This window comes from Narcine bancroftii, chromosome 10 (genome assembly GCF_036971445.1).
Source record: "Narcine bancroftii isolate sNarBan1 chromosome 10, sNarBan1.hap1, whole genome shotgun sequence".
NCBI lineage: Eukaryota > Metazoa > Chordata > Chondrichthyes > Torpediniformes > Narcinidae > Narcine > Narcine bancroftii.
In genome coordinates, this window is record NC_091478.1 from 64,399,392 (window position 1) to 64,418,249 (window position 18,858).

The window sequence follows — 18,858 nt, forward strand, 5'->3', positions numbered from 1 at the left end:
TACCTCACACTGATAAAAAATTACACAAGTTAAAGCCAGAAATTTTGGAAATGTGCTTTAGGTGCATTGTGGAGGTAGGAACCTTTGTCCACTCCACCTGGCTATATACAAGGGAGAGATCCTTCTGGGAAGACTTGGACGACACTCTGAAACAAAATTACAAAGGTGGATTTTCCACAGGATCTTCAGTTGTACCTTCTAGGGGACATTGGGTAAGTACAGTTTATACTGTCCAAACACCAAATTCAGTTTGTGAAGGTCTCCTTGTCAGTAGTTAGGAAGTGTATAGCGGTTACATGGAAGTTCAATTCCCAGTTAAATATCACACGACGGAATGTGGAAATACAGTGTTGCCTTCCCCTGGAGAAAATTACCTACAATTTACAGAAGAGATTTGACACATTCGTTGAAGTGTTGCAACCGTATCTGAGGCAAATAGGGTGCACAGATATAATTCATACCCCACCGCCCTCCCCCCGCCTGAATAAGAGAAAATAAACAATCCATCCCAGCAGGTAAATAATTAAGAGTATGAAATGGGGAATGTGGTGCAGACGACGTGTGATTTTACCCCTACCTGTTTTTATTTAACATCCGAGGTCCTCCAGCTTCGAAGAGAATCATTGCCTTTGTCTGCATTTAGGAGGTTTTTGAATGTCTGTATTTTTATATTTTGGTATTTGTATAATTTAAGGGATAGGGAGGGGAGGGTGTAAGGAGGGGGAAATAAGGACTCTGTAAATCGTATTATGTGGAAAGAGAATGTAATATTTTGTATATTGGATTTGCACGAGTCTTTGGAAAATCAAAAAATACATTAAAAAATTTCTGTGAAAATAAAAATAGAAAGAGAAGTAAAATAAGCCACTGGTTCTAATCCAAAGTACAACCAAAGAATCCCAGCCTGTGCAGAGAATGGGAATGCAGGACGACACTGCCATATGACCGAGCATGTACAATAGAAAAACCCATTACCAATTAAAATGGGCCATGTTGTGTTAGCTTAAAAGGATGGCTATGATCAAAGTTATGGAAAAGCTTGTTGGATCAACCTTGGCTCAGTGATAACACTCTTCCCTTGTACCAAGATTATCAGTTCCCACCAGCAGAGCAAGGAAAGAAGAGCAGGGAACTGGTGACACACATTGTTTTTTCTGCTTCAAAAACTACCACTAAAAACATAGTCCTATCGCAATATTGCAGTCGGGCCACCAGCTGAAGAGATTTTGCTGGTTGGCTTCAAGATGAAAAGAAAATGGCAGTAAAGGGTAGCAATTTGTAATGGCAGTGGTAAATCCAAGTCTTCCACAAAGTTCAGTCCTGGAACCACTGATATTTAGATTTAGACAGTAATCAAAAACACTATTTCTAAATTTACAGATGATGTTACACTGGGGGGAGAGGAGAGAATCAATACTGAGAATTACAATAAATAAGATATTTAGATATTAATATCCAATAAGATATTAATAAACTTGCAGAGTTCCACACAGCTAAATGCAAAGTAATGCATGCAGACTCATACACCAAATGGCCTGTAACTATGCCAGATATAAACTGGTAGTTTGTTAAGGATGCTGATTTAATAGACTTATTTAGAGGTTATATGGTTACCTTCCTACACACGTAGTCTCCAGGTAAATACACAACTGACTTGAGTCGCTTCAGCATGTCATAAACCATCTGTCTGTCACAGCCCTGCACAGAGGTCAAACACATAGAATTAAACTTGCTATTTCATCAGGTGAAAAGAAACATAACACAAAGTGACGTAAGAGTTGTTAAGATGAGGCTCAAAGAGGATGAAGGGTTTTGGTATTTTTACATATTTATTGTTTCCACTGGCAAGTGAATTAATACAAGAAGATGGACATTTAATATAGTTGGAAATAAAGTAATGTTGCAGAGAATTTTCTTTTAATACTTAATTGTTAGAAGTTGGAATGCATTACCTTAAAAAGTGGCAAATTCTGTGGTAAAAGGGAACTGGATATTGAAAAATGAAATGGATAAGGCTACAGCTTATGGCAACAAGCAACCCCATCTGTCCCCCTATCATACTGCTAAGTGTCCTTCATTGCCTGATCCTTTATTCCTACTTAACACGGGAGTATGCAGCACAGGAGCATCTTCCCAATCAGTCATCCACTATTTGTACACCTTCCAACCATTTTGTAACCTGATGCGTTTGTCTCGGAGTCAGACTTGTGTTGTCGAAGAGACACCTTGCCACTCATTTACTGATTTGTGCCCAGGTTTCCAGAAGTGCAAAGCAAGAGGAAGGTCGGGACTGGAGGTGGGCTGCCTCCATTGGATGTGACAACCTCAGTCTGGAAGCCCACTGATGTTCTGCTGGGAGGGCTGGAGAGAGGAATGTTTTTATGTGGCCTGGAGCAAAATTCACTGCTTTGATACCACAAGGGACTATGCTGCTTCCAGGGACAGACACTAGGACTGGCAATAGCTGGTGTTGAAGGATCATCAACTAATGGAAAGGAGTTAGATGTTCCATCCAAAATCCACAATTCTTCCAATGGAAGGGAGCAACCAAACCCAGAGATGTTCTGCTGCATAATCCAAGGACCTAGAATTCTCTGGTTGGCTACTGTGTACTGCCTCCTCCGCATAGTCTCTGCACAAAGTGAAGAAAAAGGCAGAACCCATGCAGTGTGTTTATAAAAAAAACACTACTTTAATCCAAAAAATTAAAAAATGAAAATGTAATACACTGTCTATAATGGCAAGAACCGTATAGATTTTAGTTGAAATATTGTTTAATTTTGTAAATAATAACATACCGGCCTTCTAAGAGATCAAGGAAAGTGATTGATCCATAAACTCTGTGAAATGGGAAATTGATGTTGCAACCTTAATTCCTCTCCAGCCCTTTCTCCACTCTTCCATCCCACTGCCATATATACTGGTAATCTTCCACTCATGATGAGCTAACATATTCCTCATTGTTTGACCGTGACAATTTACTGTCCAATGTTCATTAAAACTGCACTCTGCTTAGCACACTCCATCAGACATTTGTGAGAGAGTACTGAGACAGTAGCTTCAGTAACTGAGATTTTATTCAGATGGGGAAATGGTATGTCTAAATACAGATGTTTGCAAAATTCATCTACTTTCCCCTGAGCCCCAGGAAGCAGTGTTACTCAAATTAAATTTTGGTGCCAATTTAACTATTATTTCAAAACACATAATGCGCATTCTTCAAGGCTGTTATTTGTACCCACCAATGCCCATCAGTCAATCAACAGCTTGATTGAGTCAGCTTCTCGTGAGTAAAAGAGATATACTTCCGATAAACCTCAGTGTATTGGTAGCACTGGACCAGTTTCTAATATAAAAATCAGAACTTTTACTCACCCCCATGCCAATATCCCCATTCCCAACTATGACCAAGTCATCTTTTCCTGGGGCTAAAATCCCTTTATTTGATTAATAAATAAGCTAAACAAATCAAATGTTATTGAATAGAGATTTAGAAATCTTTGCTCTGAAACAGGCAAGGTGCTTTTAGCTAAGTTGAAGTGCAGAGCTCTATTTGCCATTGTGATTTTTCAGTATGTACTGAATGTGTCTTTGGTCAGCAGGCGTACATTTTAACATTGCTTGACAGGCTTTGCTCACTCACTTTTGCACGTTCCATCTACCTTTTCCCTTCTAGAGACACACAAGTCCCCCTTACTCAATCCTTTTCCACCTGACCCTATTGGCTATCTTAGTACCTGAAAGAGAGCTACTTTACTAACGATGCTGTAGTTAACATCAATGGCGATATCCAGCCTCATTTTATCAGGAAGCTCTACCAACAGCTCAGTTTCATCTGGAGACACAATGAGAGAAGAGAGACAGAATTAGGATTCAACCAGAGTGATGAGACTTCGATGAACTTGGCCTTGAACTCCCATCTGTGATGCCTTGTACTCTACCTCTAAAACTCATTTTAATTCCAAACAATTATATATTAATAATCATCGATAATTGTTTGAACTAGACTACCTGGAGGAAGGACATTGCGCCACAGGAAAAGCTTTACAAAGACGGCACTGTTGATCAGAATCAAATTTGTGTCCATGGGACCGTGAGTTAACTGTTCAGCCTGTTCTATCCAGCTAAATTCCACAACTACTATCAAGGGATTTTGATCACATTTCTGGATCAATAGCCAAGATTCTAGACTTAACTGCCACCACTACATGTTATATTAATTCCTCACCAGTGGAAGAATGTGGAGCTTTACAGAGTTGACTATGTTAATTTTTGGGAAAAGAAGATTGTCTTTTGGGGGACAGATCAAATTAAATTGGCAGTGATCTGTGAATATATTAAGTATTTCAGAAGATGGACAGGTTTAAGATGGACAATATTAAGTATTTCAGAAGATGGACAAGATGAATAATACCTAGTGTCGCCGAGAATATTCTCCCAGAATCACAGTGCGGCTTTCGCGCAAACAGAGGAACCACTGACATGGTCTTTGCCCTCAGACAGCTCCAAGAAAAGTGCAGAGAACAAAACAAAGGACTCTACATCACCTTTGTTGACCTCACCAAAGCCTTCGACACCGTGAGCAGGAAAGGGCTTTGGCAAATACTAGAGCGCATCGGATGTCCCCCAAAGTTCCTCAACATGATTATCCAACTGCACGAAAACCAACAAGGTCGGGTCAGATACAGCAATGAGCTCTCTGAACCCTTCTCCATTAACAATGGCGTGAAGCAAGGCTGTGTTCTCGCACCAACCCTCTTTTCAATCTTCTTCAGCATGATGCTGAACCAAGCCATGAAAGACCCCAACAATGAAGACGCTGTTTACATCCGGTACCGCACGGATGGCAGTCTCTTCAATCTGAGGCGCCTGCAAGCTCACACCAAGACACAAGAGAAACTTGTCCGTGAACTACTCTTTGCAGATGATGCCGCTTTAGTTGCCCATTCAGAGCCAGCTCTTCAGCGCTTGACGTCCTGCTTTGCGGAAACTGCCAAAATGTTTGGCCTGGAAGTCAGCCTGAAGAAAACTGAGGTCCTCCATCAGCCAGCTCCCCACCATGACTACCAGCCCCCCCACATCTCCATCGGGCACACAAAACTCAAAACGGTCAACCAGTTTACCTATCTCGGCTGCACCATTTCATCAGATGCAAGGATCAACAATGAGATAGACAACAGACTCGCCAAGGCAAATAGCGCCTTTGGAAGACTACACAAAAGAGTCTGGAAAAACAACCAACTGAAAAACCTCACAAAGATAAGCGTATACAGAGCCGTTGTCATACCCACACTCCTGTTCGGCTCCGAATCATGGGTCATCTACCGGCACCACCTACGGCTCCCAGAACGCTTCCACCAGCGTTGTCTCCGCTCCATCCTCAACATCCATTGGAGCGCTTACACCCCTAACGTCGAAGTACTCGAGATGGCAGAGGTCGACAGCATCGAGTCCACGCTGCTGAAGATCCAGCTGCGCTGGATGGGTCACGTCTCCAGAATGGAGGACCATCGCCTTCCCAAGATCCTGTTATATGGCGAGCTCTCCACTGGCCACCGTGACAGAGGTGCACCAAAGAAAAGGTACAAGGACTGCCTAAAGAAATCTCTTGGTGCCTGCCACATTGACCACTGCCAGTGGGCTGATATCGCCTCAAACCGTGCATCTTGGCACCTCACAGTTTGGCGGGCAGCAACCTCCTTTGAAGAAGACCGCAGAGCCCACCTCACTGATAAAAGGCAAAGGAGGAAAAACCCAACACCCAACCCCAACCAACCAATTTTCCCTTGCAACCGCTGCAATCGTGTCTGCCTGTCCCGCATCGGACTTGTCAGCCACAAACGAGCCTGCAGCTGACGTGGACTTTTTACCCCCTCCATAAATCTTCGTCCGCGAAGCCAAGCCAAAGAAAGAAGAGATGGACAAGGTAGATAAGGGTTGGTTATTTTCCATAGTTGGTGAGTTGAGAATAAGAATTCATTGTCTCAGGATAAGGGACCAACATTTTGGAGGAAGATGAAAAGTTCCTTCACTTGATGGACTGTGAATAGGAAGATAGAGATAGATAAATTAACAGATGCAAGAGGCCTCAGGAACATGGGGGAAGACATGGATACTGACTAAGATTATCAGCCATGATCAAAAATGGTCTTTCTGCTCTTCCATTCAATTTCACCTGCTTCTTCACACCAAATATTACTGGAAGCCACCAAGGTTATTGGTGGCACCTACTTCCCCTGATACCTTCAGGGATGGGTAATCTTTTAATTTTTGATTTAAACATACAACATAGTAACAGGCCATTTCACCCCTTGAGTCCATGCTGCCCAATTAACCTTCACCCCCAGTACATACTCGTGGGCTGAAACGGCCTGCTCTCATGCTGATGTCTAAATTAAAGATTAAAAGGTTGCAATGTCCTGTCACAAAACACCAGCTGGCCTCCTCCTTCAGGATGCTTTTATTGGCTCCCAGCTCACCTGGAATCTTCCTATCCTTCCTTTTATTTTTTACCTTTGAATGATCATTTGTTTTCAAAGGGTAGACAGAAATTATGCTTGTCCCAAGATGCTGAGAAACTGCAGGAACCAGTCCCACCCTAAAGTAACCAAGCCTCTGTTGCTTTCTGAGGAGTTCTTCTGGTCTCATTCCATAACCATGGAAACTATAGAATAACTGAAGCTCATGGGATCCATGTAGTTATTACAGTACACTCTCTTAAATGGTACAGTTCCTGGTCCTAACAATCATCTTTAAAAATCATAATATGAAGACTTTGGCTATTTTCATAGTTAGAAAATGCAGTAGAACTGGACCTTGACCTCAAGCCAAAATCATATTTGATGTTCATTCATATCGGGTGATTGTGAAATTATAAATCAAAACACAAGGCAAATGTCTAACATACCTAGCATTCCCTGTGACTCCCAAGTAAATTCATACCATTTCCGCACCCGGTTCTGGACACTTCGAGGAATTTTATACAAGTTCATATATCTCACTGTGTTATCCATACAGTTTCGATAATAAGTCTGTCCAGCAGTTGCTGCACCCACCACATCCCTCATCTAAGAAACAACAAAAACAGTAGATTTTCTCCGTTACTTTAGCAATGTATATTGGTCAATATAAAATAAATCCCCAATTATAGACATGTTAATACTCAATTTTGAATGTACAACAGTAGATCAAGAATCAAACAGAAAGTACAGAAGACAAGCATGTTAGTGTGCTGTGAGAGCTGACTAGTGCAGAAGGCCAACATATATTGGAACCTCTGCAAAATGTTGTCTTCCAAAGCAGTAGTTCTGAAATATTCGACAAATTCAATCTTCACCCATTAGGGACATTATTCCTATCACTGACAACACAGTCATAACACAATCATTTGGCCAAGAGGCTTTCTATAAAGAGGGAAATGGAAACTCCTCCAAGAGCTGTGGTGAAACGTGTTAGTTAAAAAGGAAAGTTGGCACATTTTTAAAAAAGCATCAATTTTTACTATTACCTTCTCAAATATGGTGATCACTTACAACATTCATTGCCAATTTACCTCGATGACATGCTTGTAGATTTGTGTTGATGCAAGCAGTTGCAATTGACTAGGTGTTTAACTTGTTATTTAAATGTTTTTTTCCTGCAGTTCACTGGAAATCCAGCCACGTCACCTCACTGTCAGTGACAGAAGGTAAGATTTACTGCACAAGGATCTTTCATTCATTGCTTTCTGGCAATATTATCCATCAATTCACAGCACTTTTGATCTCTTGCATGGATGGCGCATGATTTAAAGTGGAATATCACAATCAAGTCTAATCGCATTAGAAACAAAGATGGTATATTTCAATTGCCTTGAAGGGGAACACCTGACATATTAGCAAATGTTCCCTCTTTTCAGTTGCATTTAGATGTACAACATTTGCAGTTTCTTTTCCTTTCAATAGTATATTCCATACCTGACCAATCATGATAGAGAAGATGAGGACTCCCATGAAGTAGTTGACAAGTTGAAAGAAAATTTCAAACACTGTCTGTGGGTCAGGTAGCCCTCCAATTGTAATGAGAGTCTTCACAGCCCAGTAATAGCACCTCATATAACTGCAGGAAAAGGAGTCACAGATTACATAAGACTTCAGCATTCAGTACTAAATTCGAGCATTTGAGGGCTGACTAGTTGACTATGGTGGTTAAAGAAAGAAGCTACAACTGTAAGTTGAGAAGATCAGAATGGGGGGAGGGGAGGAGCATAAAATTCAATCCCAGGCGTTCTGGGAGGATTTCAGCAAAGAGTAGAAAGCATCTGAAACTCTCCTGTTCCTAATCACTGTGACCTAGTCAGATGTTATTCTGAACATTAACCGAGACATGGATCTATGATACAGTCAATCGTAACAGTCCACCTAAGTAACTGATGCACCATCAATAAATTCAAAGACTAGAAGTTGTAGAGAAACTGATTGGCTTTTATTCACAACAGAATGGAGGTATGCCCGTGCTGGTCGACTGTCCTGGACTGGGGAGGGGCTGTGGCATAGTCACCTTTATTCAGGGGTCAGTGGGAGGAGCCTCAGGCACAGTTTGCAAGGGGTGTGTCCTAACACATCCAAATGTAGATACAGTGGTTTACCACAGTCACCCTTTGTTTTAGAAAGAGACTGGCGGGGTGAAATGAATTAAATGTTCTTACAAATTGAGTCTTTCGGGTGGTCTGGTCTGCCACTGCAACCGTCGTAGTACTGGCTGCGGTGCAGCTGTTGAATCCTGGAATGTCTGAAACACCTGTATGTTGCTATTGGCATCAGCTTGGTGAATGTGTGGTGCCAGATCTGACATGTCATCCTCTGTGGCAGGGTTAACATGCCATGGCACTAGTGCATTGTGGATTGTGGTAGATGAAGGTTGGCAGTGGTCTCAGGGACTCCTGAGGATGGCAGGTCCTGAACAGAGACCGTGTTCTCATGCCCATCAGGGTAAACCTCATAGGCGTATTGGGGGCTGTTGTGGAGGAGATGGACCCTTGTGACCAGTGGGTCAGACTTATGACTCCTCATGTCCTTCCTGAGTAGTACCATCCCTGGGGATGTTAACCAGGATGGCAGCATGGTTCCTGAAGCAGACTTTCTGGGCAAGGAGAACATCCTTTAGTGTGGAGTGGCATTTTATAGTGGTACATAGGAGTGATCTGATTGAGTGGAGTGCCTCAGGGAGGACATCTTGCCAGCGGGAGACTGGAAGGCCTCTAGACCTCAGGGCTAGGAGGATGGCTTTCCAGATGGTAGCGTTCTCCCTTTCCCCCTGTCCATTCCTTCGGGGGTTGTAGCTAGTGGTCCTGCTCATGGCAATGCCTCTGGCCAGCAAGTACTGATGCAGGTCATCACTCATAAACCCCTGGTTGCTATGAATGTAGTAGGAGTACCCAAACAGAGTGAAGATATGGCGCAGGGCCTTGACTGTGGCAGTGGTCATGTCCAGGCACAGGATGGCAAATGGGAAACATGAGTACTCATCAATGATGTTGAGGAAGTACACGTTGCAGTCAGAGTAGGGGAGGGGCCCCTTGAATCAATGATCAGGTGTTCAAAGGGGTGGGTGGCCTTTATCAGATGTGTTCTGTCTGGTCAATAGAAGTGTGGTTTACACTTCGCACAGATTTGGCAATTTCTCATCATGGTTCTGATCTCCTCGATGGAGTTAGGTAGGTTGCGGGCTTTGATAAAGTGGAAGAATCTGGTGACCCCAGGGTGGCAGAGATCATTTTGGAGGACTTGTAACCAGTCTATTTGTGCACTGGCATGTGTTCTGCAGGATAGGGGATCTGGAGACTCATTAAGTTCCCTAGGCTGGTACATGATATCATAATTCTAGGAGGAAATATTGATTCTCTACCTCAATATCTTGTCATTTTTGATTTTACCTCACTGCTGATTGTTGAACATGAAAGCAACTGCACGTTGGTCAGTCAGCAAGGTAAATCGTTGGCAAGGAAGTGTCTCCAGTGCCTTACCACCTCGACAATGGCCTGGGCCTCCTTCTTCACACAGGAATATTGAATTTCAGGGCCCTGGAGGGGGCGGGAAAAGAAGGCTACTGGTCTGCCTGTCTGGTTAAGAGTGGCAGCCAGGGCAAAGTTGGATGCATCGCTCTCCACCTGGAACAGGGTGTACTCATCTACTGCATGCATCGTGGCCTTGACAATGTACACCTTGATATAGCTAAAGACTGCACAGGTCTCTGACATCAGGGAACAAGAGATGGATTTGATGAGGGAGCAGGCCTTGTCCGCATATTTGGAGACCTACTGGGCATAGTAGGAGAAGAAGCCCAGGCACCTTTTCAGAGCCTTGAGGCAGTGGGGAAGGGGAAGTTCCAAAAGAGGCCGCCTGCGGTCAGGATTGGGGCCAATGACTCCATTCTCTACAATGCAGCCTAGGATAGTGAGGCGAGTTGTGTGAAACACACACTTATCCTTATTGTATGTAAGGTTGAGGAGTTTGGCCATCTGGAGAAATTTTTGGAGATTGGCGTCATGATCCTGCATGTCATGGCCACAAATGGTGATGTCCAGATACGGGAATGTGACTGGAAGACTGAGACCTCATTGGTAATGCTGAAGGGAACCTTCAGGAAATGTAGAGATGGCCATCTACCTCAAAGGTGGTATTGGCAGTCCTCTGGAAAGATAGTGAACTGGTGGTATCCCAACTTCAAATCAATAGTGGCAAATACCCGATACTGAGCAATTTGATTTACCATGTCGGATATGCGGGGAAGAGGGTACGCGTCCAACTACGTTTATCTATTAATGGTCTGACTGTAGTCAATGACCATTCTGTGTTTTTCCCCATTCTTTACTACCACCATTTGGGCTCTCCAGAGGCTGGTGCTGGCTTCAATGATCCCTTAATTCAGTAGTCGTTTTACCTCTGACCTAATAAAGGCCCTGTCCCTGGCACTGTGTCACTATTTTTGGTCACTACAAGTTTATAGTCAGGGGTGAGGTTAGCCAATAGCAGTGGAGTGTAATCTCGAGGGTTGAAAGGCCGCAGGTGGTGCGAGGTGGACAATCTTCAGGTTGCTGGCTGGAAACGATGGTAAGAGAGGCCAGGGGGTTTACACGGGTGAAGCGCAGAGGGTGGTTTAAAAACTGCTATTACAGATGGGGGGGACGGGACATGGGGCCCATTGTACTCCGTCATGACATTCTCAGGGTGGCATTGAAAGCCCAGCCCCAGCAGCACAAAGCTGCAGCATCACGAGAAGGTTAAAGTTTTTGTAGTCTGGGCCTCGTACAGTCAGAGTCACTATGTAGTAACCATGGACATCTGCTGTTTGGGACTTCAAGGCCAAGCAGACTTTGTCGTTTACCACGAGGGAGTAATGCCGCACTGTGTCGGTGTGGATGAAACTCCCTGCGCTACCACTGTTGAACAGACAGCTTGTCAAATGACCATTTACTCCGATGTCCATCATTAATATGGCAAGTTGGTGAGGGCTTCCTTAATCTAGTGTGATGGAGGCCAGTGTGGAGTCACTGGTGGACTTCATGGATACAGTGGAGTGTTCAGGCTTTCAGATCCAAGGTGGTGACCCCCATATGGCACTGCTGGGATCGGAAGATGGCGGCATCCAAGATGGCGGCCCCCTACAGGTGGCAGCCCCCATGGCCTGCACATGGTGCTGCTGGGTTTAGAGGGGGTCTTGGACTTGCACATCTGTCTGTAATGTCCTTTCTTCCCACAGCTAACGCAAACTATGTCTTTCACTGGGCAGTGTTTCCTCAGGTGTTTGTGCAGCCCACAGAAGTAGCACTTCGGGTGCTTGCGGAGTACCACGGCTGTGGCTGGGTTGTTGGTGGGATGTGGCAGTGTTCTGCAGGCTTGCAGCCCTCCCACTTCCCAAGATGGTGGTGCCCGCTTTAACCACAAGGCGGCTGTGTTGTCAGCTGAGAATGTACCCATGTTTTGGAGGAACACCTCTAGTGTGTCCGTTAGTTCATCTGCCTTCTGTAAATTGAGCTCACCCTGCTCCAAAAGTCTCTGCTGGATGTAGCTGAATCTTATGCTCATGATATAGGCGTCTCTTATCAAGTCCTCTCTGTTCACCATATCCGTCATGGCCTTGCAGTTGCTGGACCATCCTAGAGCTCGCAGGGCCTGAAGGTACTCAGCATTCAATTCCCCATGTCGCTGTTTCTGGGTAGCCAGGAGGTGCCTAGCGTAGACCTCATTTACCTTCCTCCAGCACAGGCTTTTCAGTATGTTCATCGCTGCTAGGTATGACTTGGAGTCCTTGATCATTGAGTATACCATGGGCCCAACCCAGGAATACAATACTTGCAGCCTGTAATCCTCTGATCGAACAATGGTAGAGGAGGCCTGCAGGAACGCGTCAAAGCAACGTAGCCAGAGTCCGAAGCTGTTGGATGTATCAGGCGATTGTGAGTCAAGGTCCAGGTTTTCTGGCTTCAGAATCTGTTCCATTATCAAAAAATTGTGGTGAATAAAATTGATGCACCATCAATAACTTTAAAGACTAGAAGTTGTAGAGAAACTGATTGGCTTTTATTCACAACAGAATGGAGGCATGCCCATGCTGGTCGACTGTCCTGGACTGAGGAGGGGGCTGTGGCACAGAAACCTTTATTCAGGGGTCAGTGAGAGGAGCCTCAGGCACAGTCAGCAAGGGGCGTGTCCTAACACATCCAAACATCCACAGTGACTATCATTGAATTTTAAATCATGCTGTGAGTATCAGTGAATTATTTGACAACTTAAAAGTTTTGTGGGTAACATCTTACCATCATTTGAAAGCACATTTTTCACATCCTTAAAATATCCAAAACCATTTTGCATGCACTGGAAGTCTCCTGAAGTGCATTGCAGTTTGGAATGCATGAACTGTGATTGCCAAATCGTCAAGACCAAGTTCCAGAAATAACAGCAAGTTAATGACTAGAAATACTTTAAACTGCTTTGGTTATCTTGGTCAAAGACTATTAGCCAAGACATTGGGATGAATTCTCTCGCTCTTCTTCAAAAGGTTGGCCTTGGATGGCTCATGGCCAACTCAAGAAATCCAGCCTTCAATACCATTATTCCCTCAGTGCTGTTCAAGAAGATACAAACTCTGGGCTTTCACATCAGAAGTCCACAGTCAGTATGAATTGGAAGCAAAGTCTCCTCATCGATGATTATCAACACAGATGCACCCCAAGGATGGGTGCTTAGCCCACTGCTCTACTCATTATATACCCATGACTGCATGGCCAGGCACAATTCCAATAATATCTACAAATTTGCCAATGACACCACAGTTGATGGCAGAATCACAAATGGCAATGAGAAAGTGTACGGGAGGGAGATAGATCAACTCTTCTAGTGGTGTTACAACAACAACCTTGTGCTCAACATTAGCAAAACCAAGTAGATGATTGTGGACTTCAGGAGGAAGTCAAGGGAACACGACCCAGTCCTCATTGAGGGCTCAGTAGTGGAGAGGGGCAAAAATATCAAACTCCTGGGTGTCAACATCTCTGAGGATCTGTCCCGGAGCCTCCATGTTGATGCATGAAGGAGGCTCACCAGCGGTTGTACTTTGTGAGGTGTTTGAGGAGATTCAGTATGTCACCGAAGACTCTTGAAAACTTCTACAGGTGTAAGTTGGAGAGCATTCTGGCTGGTTGTATCACTGTCTGATGTGGAGGCACCAACTCTCAGGACAACAAAAATCTCCAGACGATTGTTAATTCGGCCTGTGACATCACAGGCAACAGACTTCTCTCCATTGTGGACATCTACATGAGGTGGTGTTTTAAAAAAACAGCCTCTGTCCTCATAGGCCCCCACCACCCAGGCCACGCCCTCTTCACTCTGCTACCATTAGGAAAAAGGTACAGGAGCCTAAAGACAAACATTCAGTGGCACAAGGACAACTCTTCCCCACTGCCTTTGGATTCCTGTATGATCAATGATCCAAAGACACTAGCTTACTTTTCATGCACTACTAATTTTATTTTAATTTTTATATTATTGTTGTAAGATGGTTCATAATATGAATGTTTGGACGATGACGCTGCCGCAAAACACTTGTTCATGACAATAAATTCTGATTCTGATTCTAAAGGCAGACTCATTTGTAGTTTAAAATCTCAAAGTCATATTTAAGGTTCTGGAACCCCATCATTCTCTAAATCAGAGCCAAGTACTCTACCACTGAGACATGGCTGACATAATAGATGTACTGATTCCTCTGTGTCTAAGTGACAGAAATCATGTTGTGGGGTAAAAATATCCATCATCACGGGAAGTTCAGTTTCATTAAAGTCAGTGGATCCAAAGTTTTAGAACGTAAAAACATCTATATTATGTTTGGTCAAATTTCTGTAATCATCAAGTTGCAAAACAGACAGAAATTTTAATATTACAATTTCCTACAGGAAATTGCTGGAGTGATAAAATTAGGCTACTTTCAAAGACACATGGGATCAATACACTGTCATTGGTCAGATGGGGTAATTAGGCGGCGCATGGTAAGTTACCATGCTGTATCTCCACATTAAAATTAAATAAGTTAAAAAAAACCTGAGCAGGATCTCAGCTGATTGAGAGCCATGGGGTGGGTAGGAGGTTCAAGCCCCTGCATCAGTTCTGTTGACAATTCCTTTATCCACAGATGCTTCTCAACCAGTTGAGTTACTCTATCAATTTGTTTATACTCCAGATTACAGTCTTTTATGTCTCTACTTAAGGAAGCAGTTCTAATGAAAGGTCACTGGTCTGAAAATTTGACTATTCCCTTCTTAACTGCTTTGCACCTGCTCAGCATTTCCACTTTTTTTTCAGGTTGCCAGCATCCACGGATGTTTATTCTTTGGTTATAATAGATTAATTGTTAACTTGCCTTCCAGGAATTCCCATCTTGAAGAAGCATTTCCAATTGTCACTTTTGCCTGTTCTGCTGGTCCTAATGAAAGGTTGTAAACCTGATTATGTTAATTGTTTCTCTCTGTCTGGACTGCTGAGTATTTTTAGCATTGATCTTTCATTTTCAGGTTTGAACAGTTGTCCACAGACTTTCTATTTTAAACAAATGATCACTAGTGTAGCATGGTGGAAAATCTGACATATACCTCATGCACAATCTCAGGAAAAAGCAAAAAAAATCAGATTTGCCCAATCAAACCCACCTGTTCCCCTCACCATCATAAACCCACTTTGTAGATGCAATTCCCTCATAGTCAGATGCCCAGTAGTATAGACAGCTATTTATATGGAGGCTGTATAGTAAATATATTGTGGTCCTTATCACTCTGTAAAACACAAAGTATTCATTAATATTCAAGATCATTGAAAATTCTTGATTGATTTATTTGAGAATTGAAGATTGATGGATTTTAACCACCAGTGGTGGAATAACTACCAACTGGGCCCTAGGCCCTCCCCTGACCTCGATCCATTCCCCAGTGCCCCCTCTGTCATTGGATATTGTTCCATTTATGAGCCCTCGGGCGGGATGACCTCACATATTCTAAATTTATCTGCCGGGGATGTGCTGGGAATACGTCAGTTGGTGTTTGGTTGGAGGAGGGGAGAAAAACCTTCATTAAAATTAAACAAAACTTTACCTTACAGAAGCTGTCTGCTGGCCCCAAATCATTTGAAAAGTCTGTTAGTTACAAAAGGATAAATAAAATCAGTTCTAAAAAAAAAGTCTTGATACAAAATAACACAGGAAAAGGGAGAGTCTTTTTAAAAAAAGTAACCCTCCCGTGAGTGACGCTGCATGAGCCGAGCTCTGCTGCAGGAGGCAGACCTCAGACTAGCGCTCATAGAAACTTGAACATTGATTGACAGGTAGCATTGGGACCAGCAGAGCCTGAATTGCTAGATGGGGCTAAGACCCCATTGCTGATTGACAGATGAACGTGGTACATCTGAAGGCCTTGATTGATGGGTGGACCCTGGACTAACGCAAGCCTATATTGACAAGTGGTTACATTGGGGTACCCTAGGCTCAGCCTACACACCCTAATGGGTAATCTGCCATTGCTACCCACTATATGCACTCCTTTTCCTGAACATCCTAGCCCTAGAATGGAGAAGTTGTAACTATATTTCTGCAGCCCATTGCTCCTTAATGTGAGGGAACTGTGTTTCTTTTTTAAGGATGTCATATTGATTGGAGGTTGTGACCGTGTGTCTGAACACATGTTTATTGAAAGGAAGCTACAGATGCATCTCTGCATATCAATATGGGAACCTTGAATCGTGTTTGTTGCACGGAAACCTATCAAAAAAGTACTAATAATATTATGTGCAACAGAGTTCATTGTTTAAAGAGGACAGTAGCTGGGTAATTTCATTTTAAGGGGATAATAAGGAAGTGTATCTAATTACCACAGTGTTTAAAGGAAATCATATTTGATTACCGTTGCATTTATAGGGGACAATACCTGTGCATTTCAAGGGGTCAGTATCCAATTATCACTATGTTTAAAGGTAAGGAAGAATCACCGTGTTTAAAAGTCCTGGCAGCAGCAGGGCATCACTATTTCACGGAAGGTGTTAAAAGGCACTTCTATGTAACATACTAGAATTTCCAAGTATTAATGTACGTAATGTATTGAATCACAAATATAATGGCAGGTGTATCCAAGCAGTAAAACAGCATTACGCACCTGTAAATGTAAGCCTTGCTCATTATTGCTTCCAATCGGTCATTAAATTCAAGAAATGTCGTATACTGTTACAAAAGATTATTGAAACATATTCAGTAACTCCAGTAATAGACCTTACTATTAAATTAATTTTGAGGTTTAGTTTTCTTAATTTAGACATACAGCACAGTAACGGAGCCTTTTGGCCCACAAGTGGCGTCCAATTGCACTCAATTGACCTAGAACCCTGGTACATTTTAGAGGGCGGGCAGAAACCGGAGAACATGGGGAGAATGTACAAATTCCTTATAGACAGCACCAGATTCGAACCCAGATCGCTGGGACTGTAATAGCGTTGCGCTAACCCGCTACTCTAACTGTGCTGCATCTATTATATAGAGAAAAATCATAAACTTAGAATACTAACACAGAACGTACCATTTACTTTTCATTGTAATCATAATACGATTAAATAAAATACAATTCAGAATATTTCAAAAGTAGACTTACATCAGCAACTTAACCAGCCCAACTTGCGTGGAATCAGGGTCTTGAAAAGTTGTGGGATAGAAGGAGAGTGGTCAAAAGGTTTGGTATTTTTGTCATTGCTCTGGGAGGGTTCACTGACTTTGGAACTATTGGCACAGGATCAGAAAGGGGTAAGGTATTTGGTGTATGTGCCAGTGGAGTTCAATGTTTGGAGAGTGTTAGCTCAGTGAGGGTAGAATCTAGCTTGTGGATTGTATGGATTAACATAGGAGCAGAGTCGGCCATCAGGTCCATCGAGCCTGCTTCGCCATTCAAAGTGATCATGGCTGCCCTGCTGATGGGCTCATCTCCATCTGACTTTTCCCCATATCCCTTAATTCCCTTACTATGTAAAAATCTATCCAACCTTGTCTTAAATATATTCACTGAAGTTGCCTCGACTGCTTCAATGGGCAGCGAATTCCACAGATTCACCACCCTCTGGGAAAAGCAGCTCCTCCTCGTCGCTGTCTTCAATGTACTACCCTGAATCTTGAGGCTATGTCCTTTAGGTCTGGTCTCCTCTACCAATACAAACAGCTTAACTACCTCTTTTATTTAATCTATGCCTTTCATAATTTTATATGTTTCTACAAGATGCCCTCTCATTTTTCTAAATTCCAGTGAGTAGAGTTCCAGATGACTCAATCTCTCCTCCTAGGCTAACCCCTTCCTCCCTTGACTCAACCTGGTGAACCTCCTTTGCACCAGCTCCAAAGTCAGGACATCCTTTCTTAAGTAAGGAGACCAGAAGACAGATAGAAGGGGTATGTTCTGAGGTTGAATGGTTACCTGAGATCAATTCGACTTTGAGGTTTTTTTTTAACCATGACATAGTGATGTGGATTATGGTCTGCGGTCTGGGAAATCATGGATGGGAAGCTGTTTAGAGAAAGGATGGATGGACAGTGGGGTTCAAAATGCAGAGGACAGGCTAGGTAGGGCCATTGTGAATACAGGGAATTTTAGCATCAAGAATAAGAGACAATAGTACAGTATATAAGGTACTTTATCCTGAAATGACAATGTGGAAATGGAGATCTGGTGCATATTGAAAGTGTTTAATAATGGCCTAAAGAAAGCTTTTGTTCTTGGACAAAACTGTAGACAACCTGCTTCTACTTTAGGAGCATGCAATCTCCCAGTCTATAACTTGAGGCATTAGTTCATCATGCAGCTTGATCCTTCAAATACCACTGTAACAGCCAGGCTTTGAAAGTAATAAGTGTGTTGGGCTACAGATGTATAGATATATTTTTTTAATTTAGAGATATGGCACAGTAATAGGTCCTTCTGACCCATAAGCCCACACTGCCCAAATACATACATGTGGCCAATTAACATTCTAACCATGTATGTCTTTGAAATGCGGGAAGAAACTGGAGCACCTGGAGGAAACCACATGAACACACAAAGAATGTACCAACTCCTTACAGACAGTGCCAGGTCACTGGCACTGTGCTAACTATGCCGCCCTAAATTTTTCCCAGTGCCAGAGTTCAGGGTCCTGACCAACTTTTATCCTTCATCACTAGCAATGAAATATATCATCAACTCTAGAATCCAGTTGCACAATTCCTAAATTACATGGTCATGATTCCTAAATTACAATATTGGCTACATTTGAAAAGTAATTATTTGGGCGCCAAGTTCTTTGAGGTTCTGAAAAATGTTAC

General features: G+C 42.9%; 1 protein-coding gene across 4 annotated transcripts in view; it reads right to left on the reverse strand.

Annotated features, from left to right (window-relative positions):
* LOC138744643 (cyclic nucleotide-gated channel beta-1-like) overlaps positions 1-18,858 on the reverse strand; it is an 85,846-nt gene that overhangs the window by 15,970 nt on the left and 51,018 nt on the right. For all 4 annotated transcript variants that reach the window (XM_069901110.1, XM_069901109.1, XM_069901112.1 and 1 more), the window contains 6 exons: positions 16,676-16,740; positions 15,185-15,307; positions 7,956-8,097; positions 6,908-7,067; positions 3,738-3,835; positions 1,615-1,698 (listed from right to left, as the gene is read on the reverse strand). In XM_069901110.1, the coding sequence (XP_069757211.1) occupies positions 1,615-1,698; positions 3,738-3,835; positions 6,908-7,067; positions 7,956-8,097; positions 15,185-15,307; positions 16,676-16,740 (672 nt within the window). The remainder of the gene's footprint in view (positions 1-1,614; positions 1,699-3,737; positions 3,836-6,907; positions 7,068-7,955; positions 8,098-15,184; positions 15,308-16,675; positions 16,741-18,858) is intronic.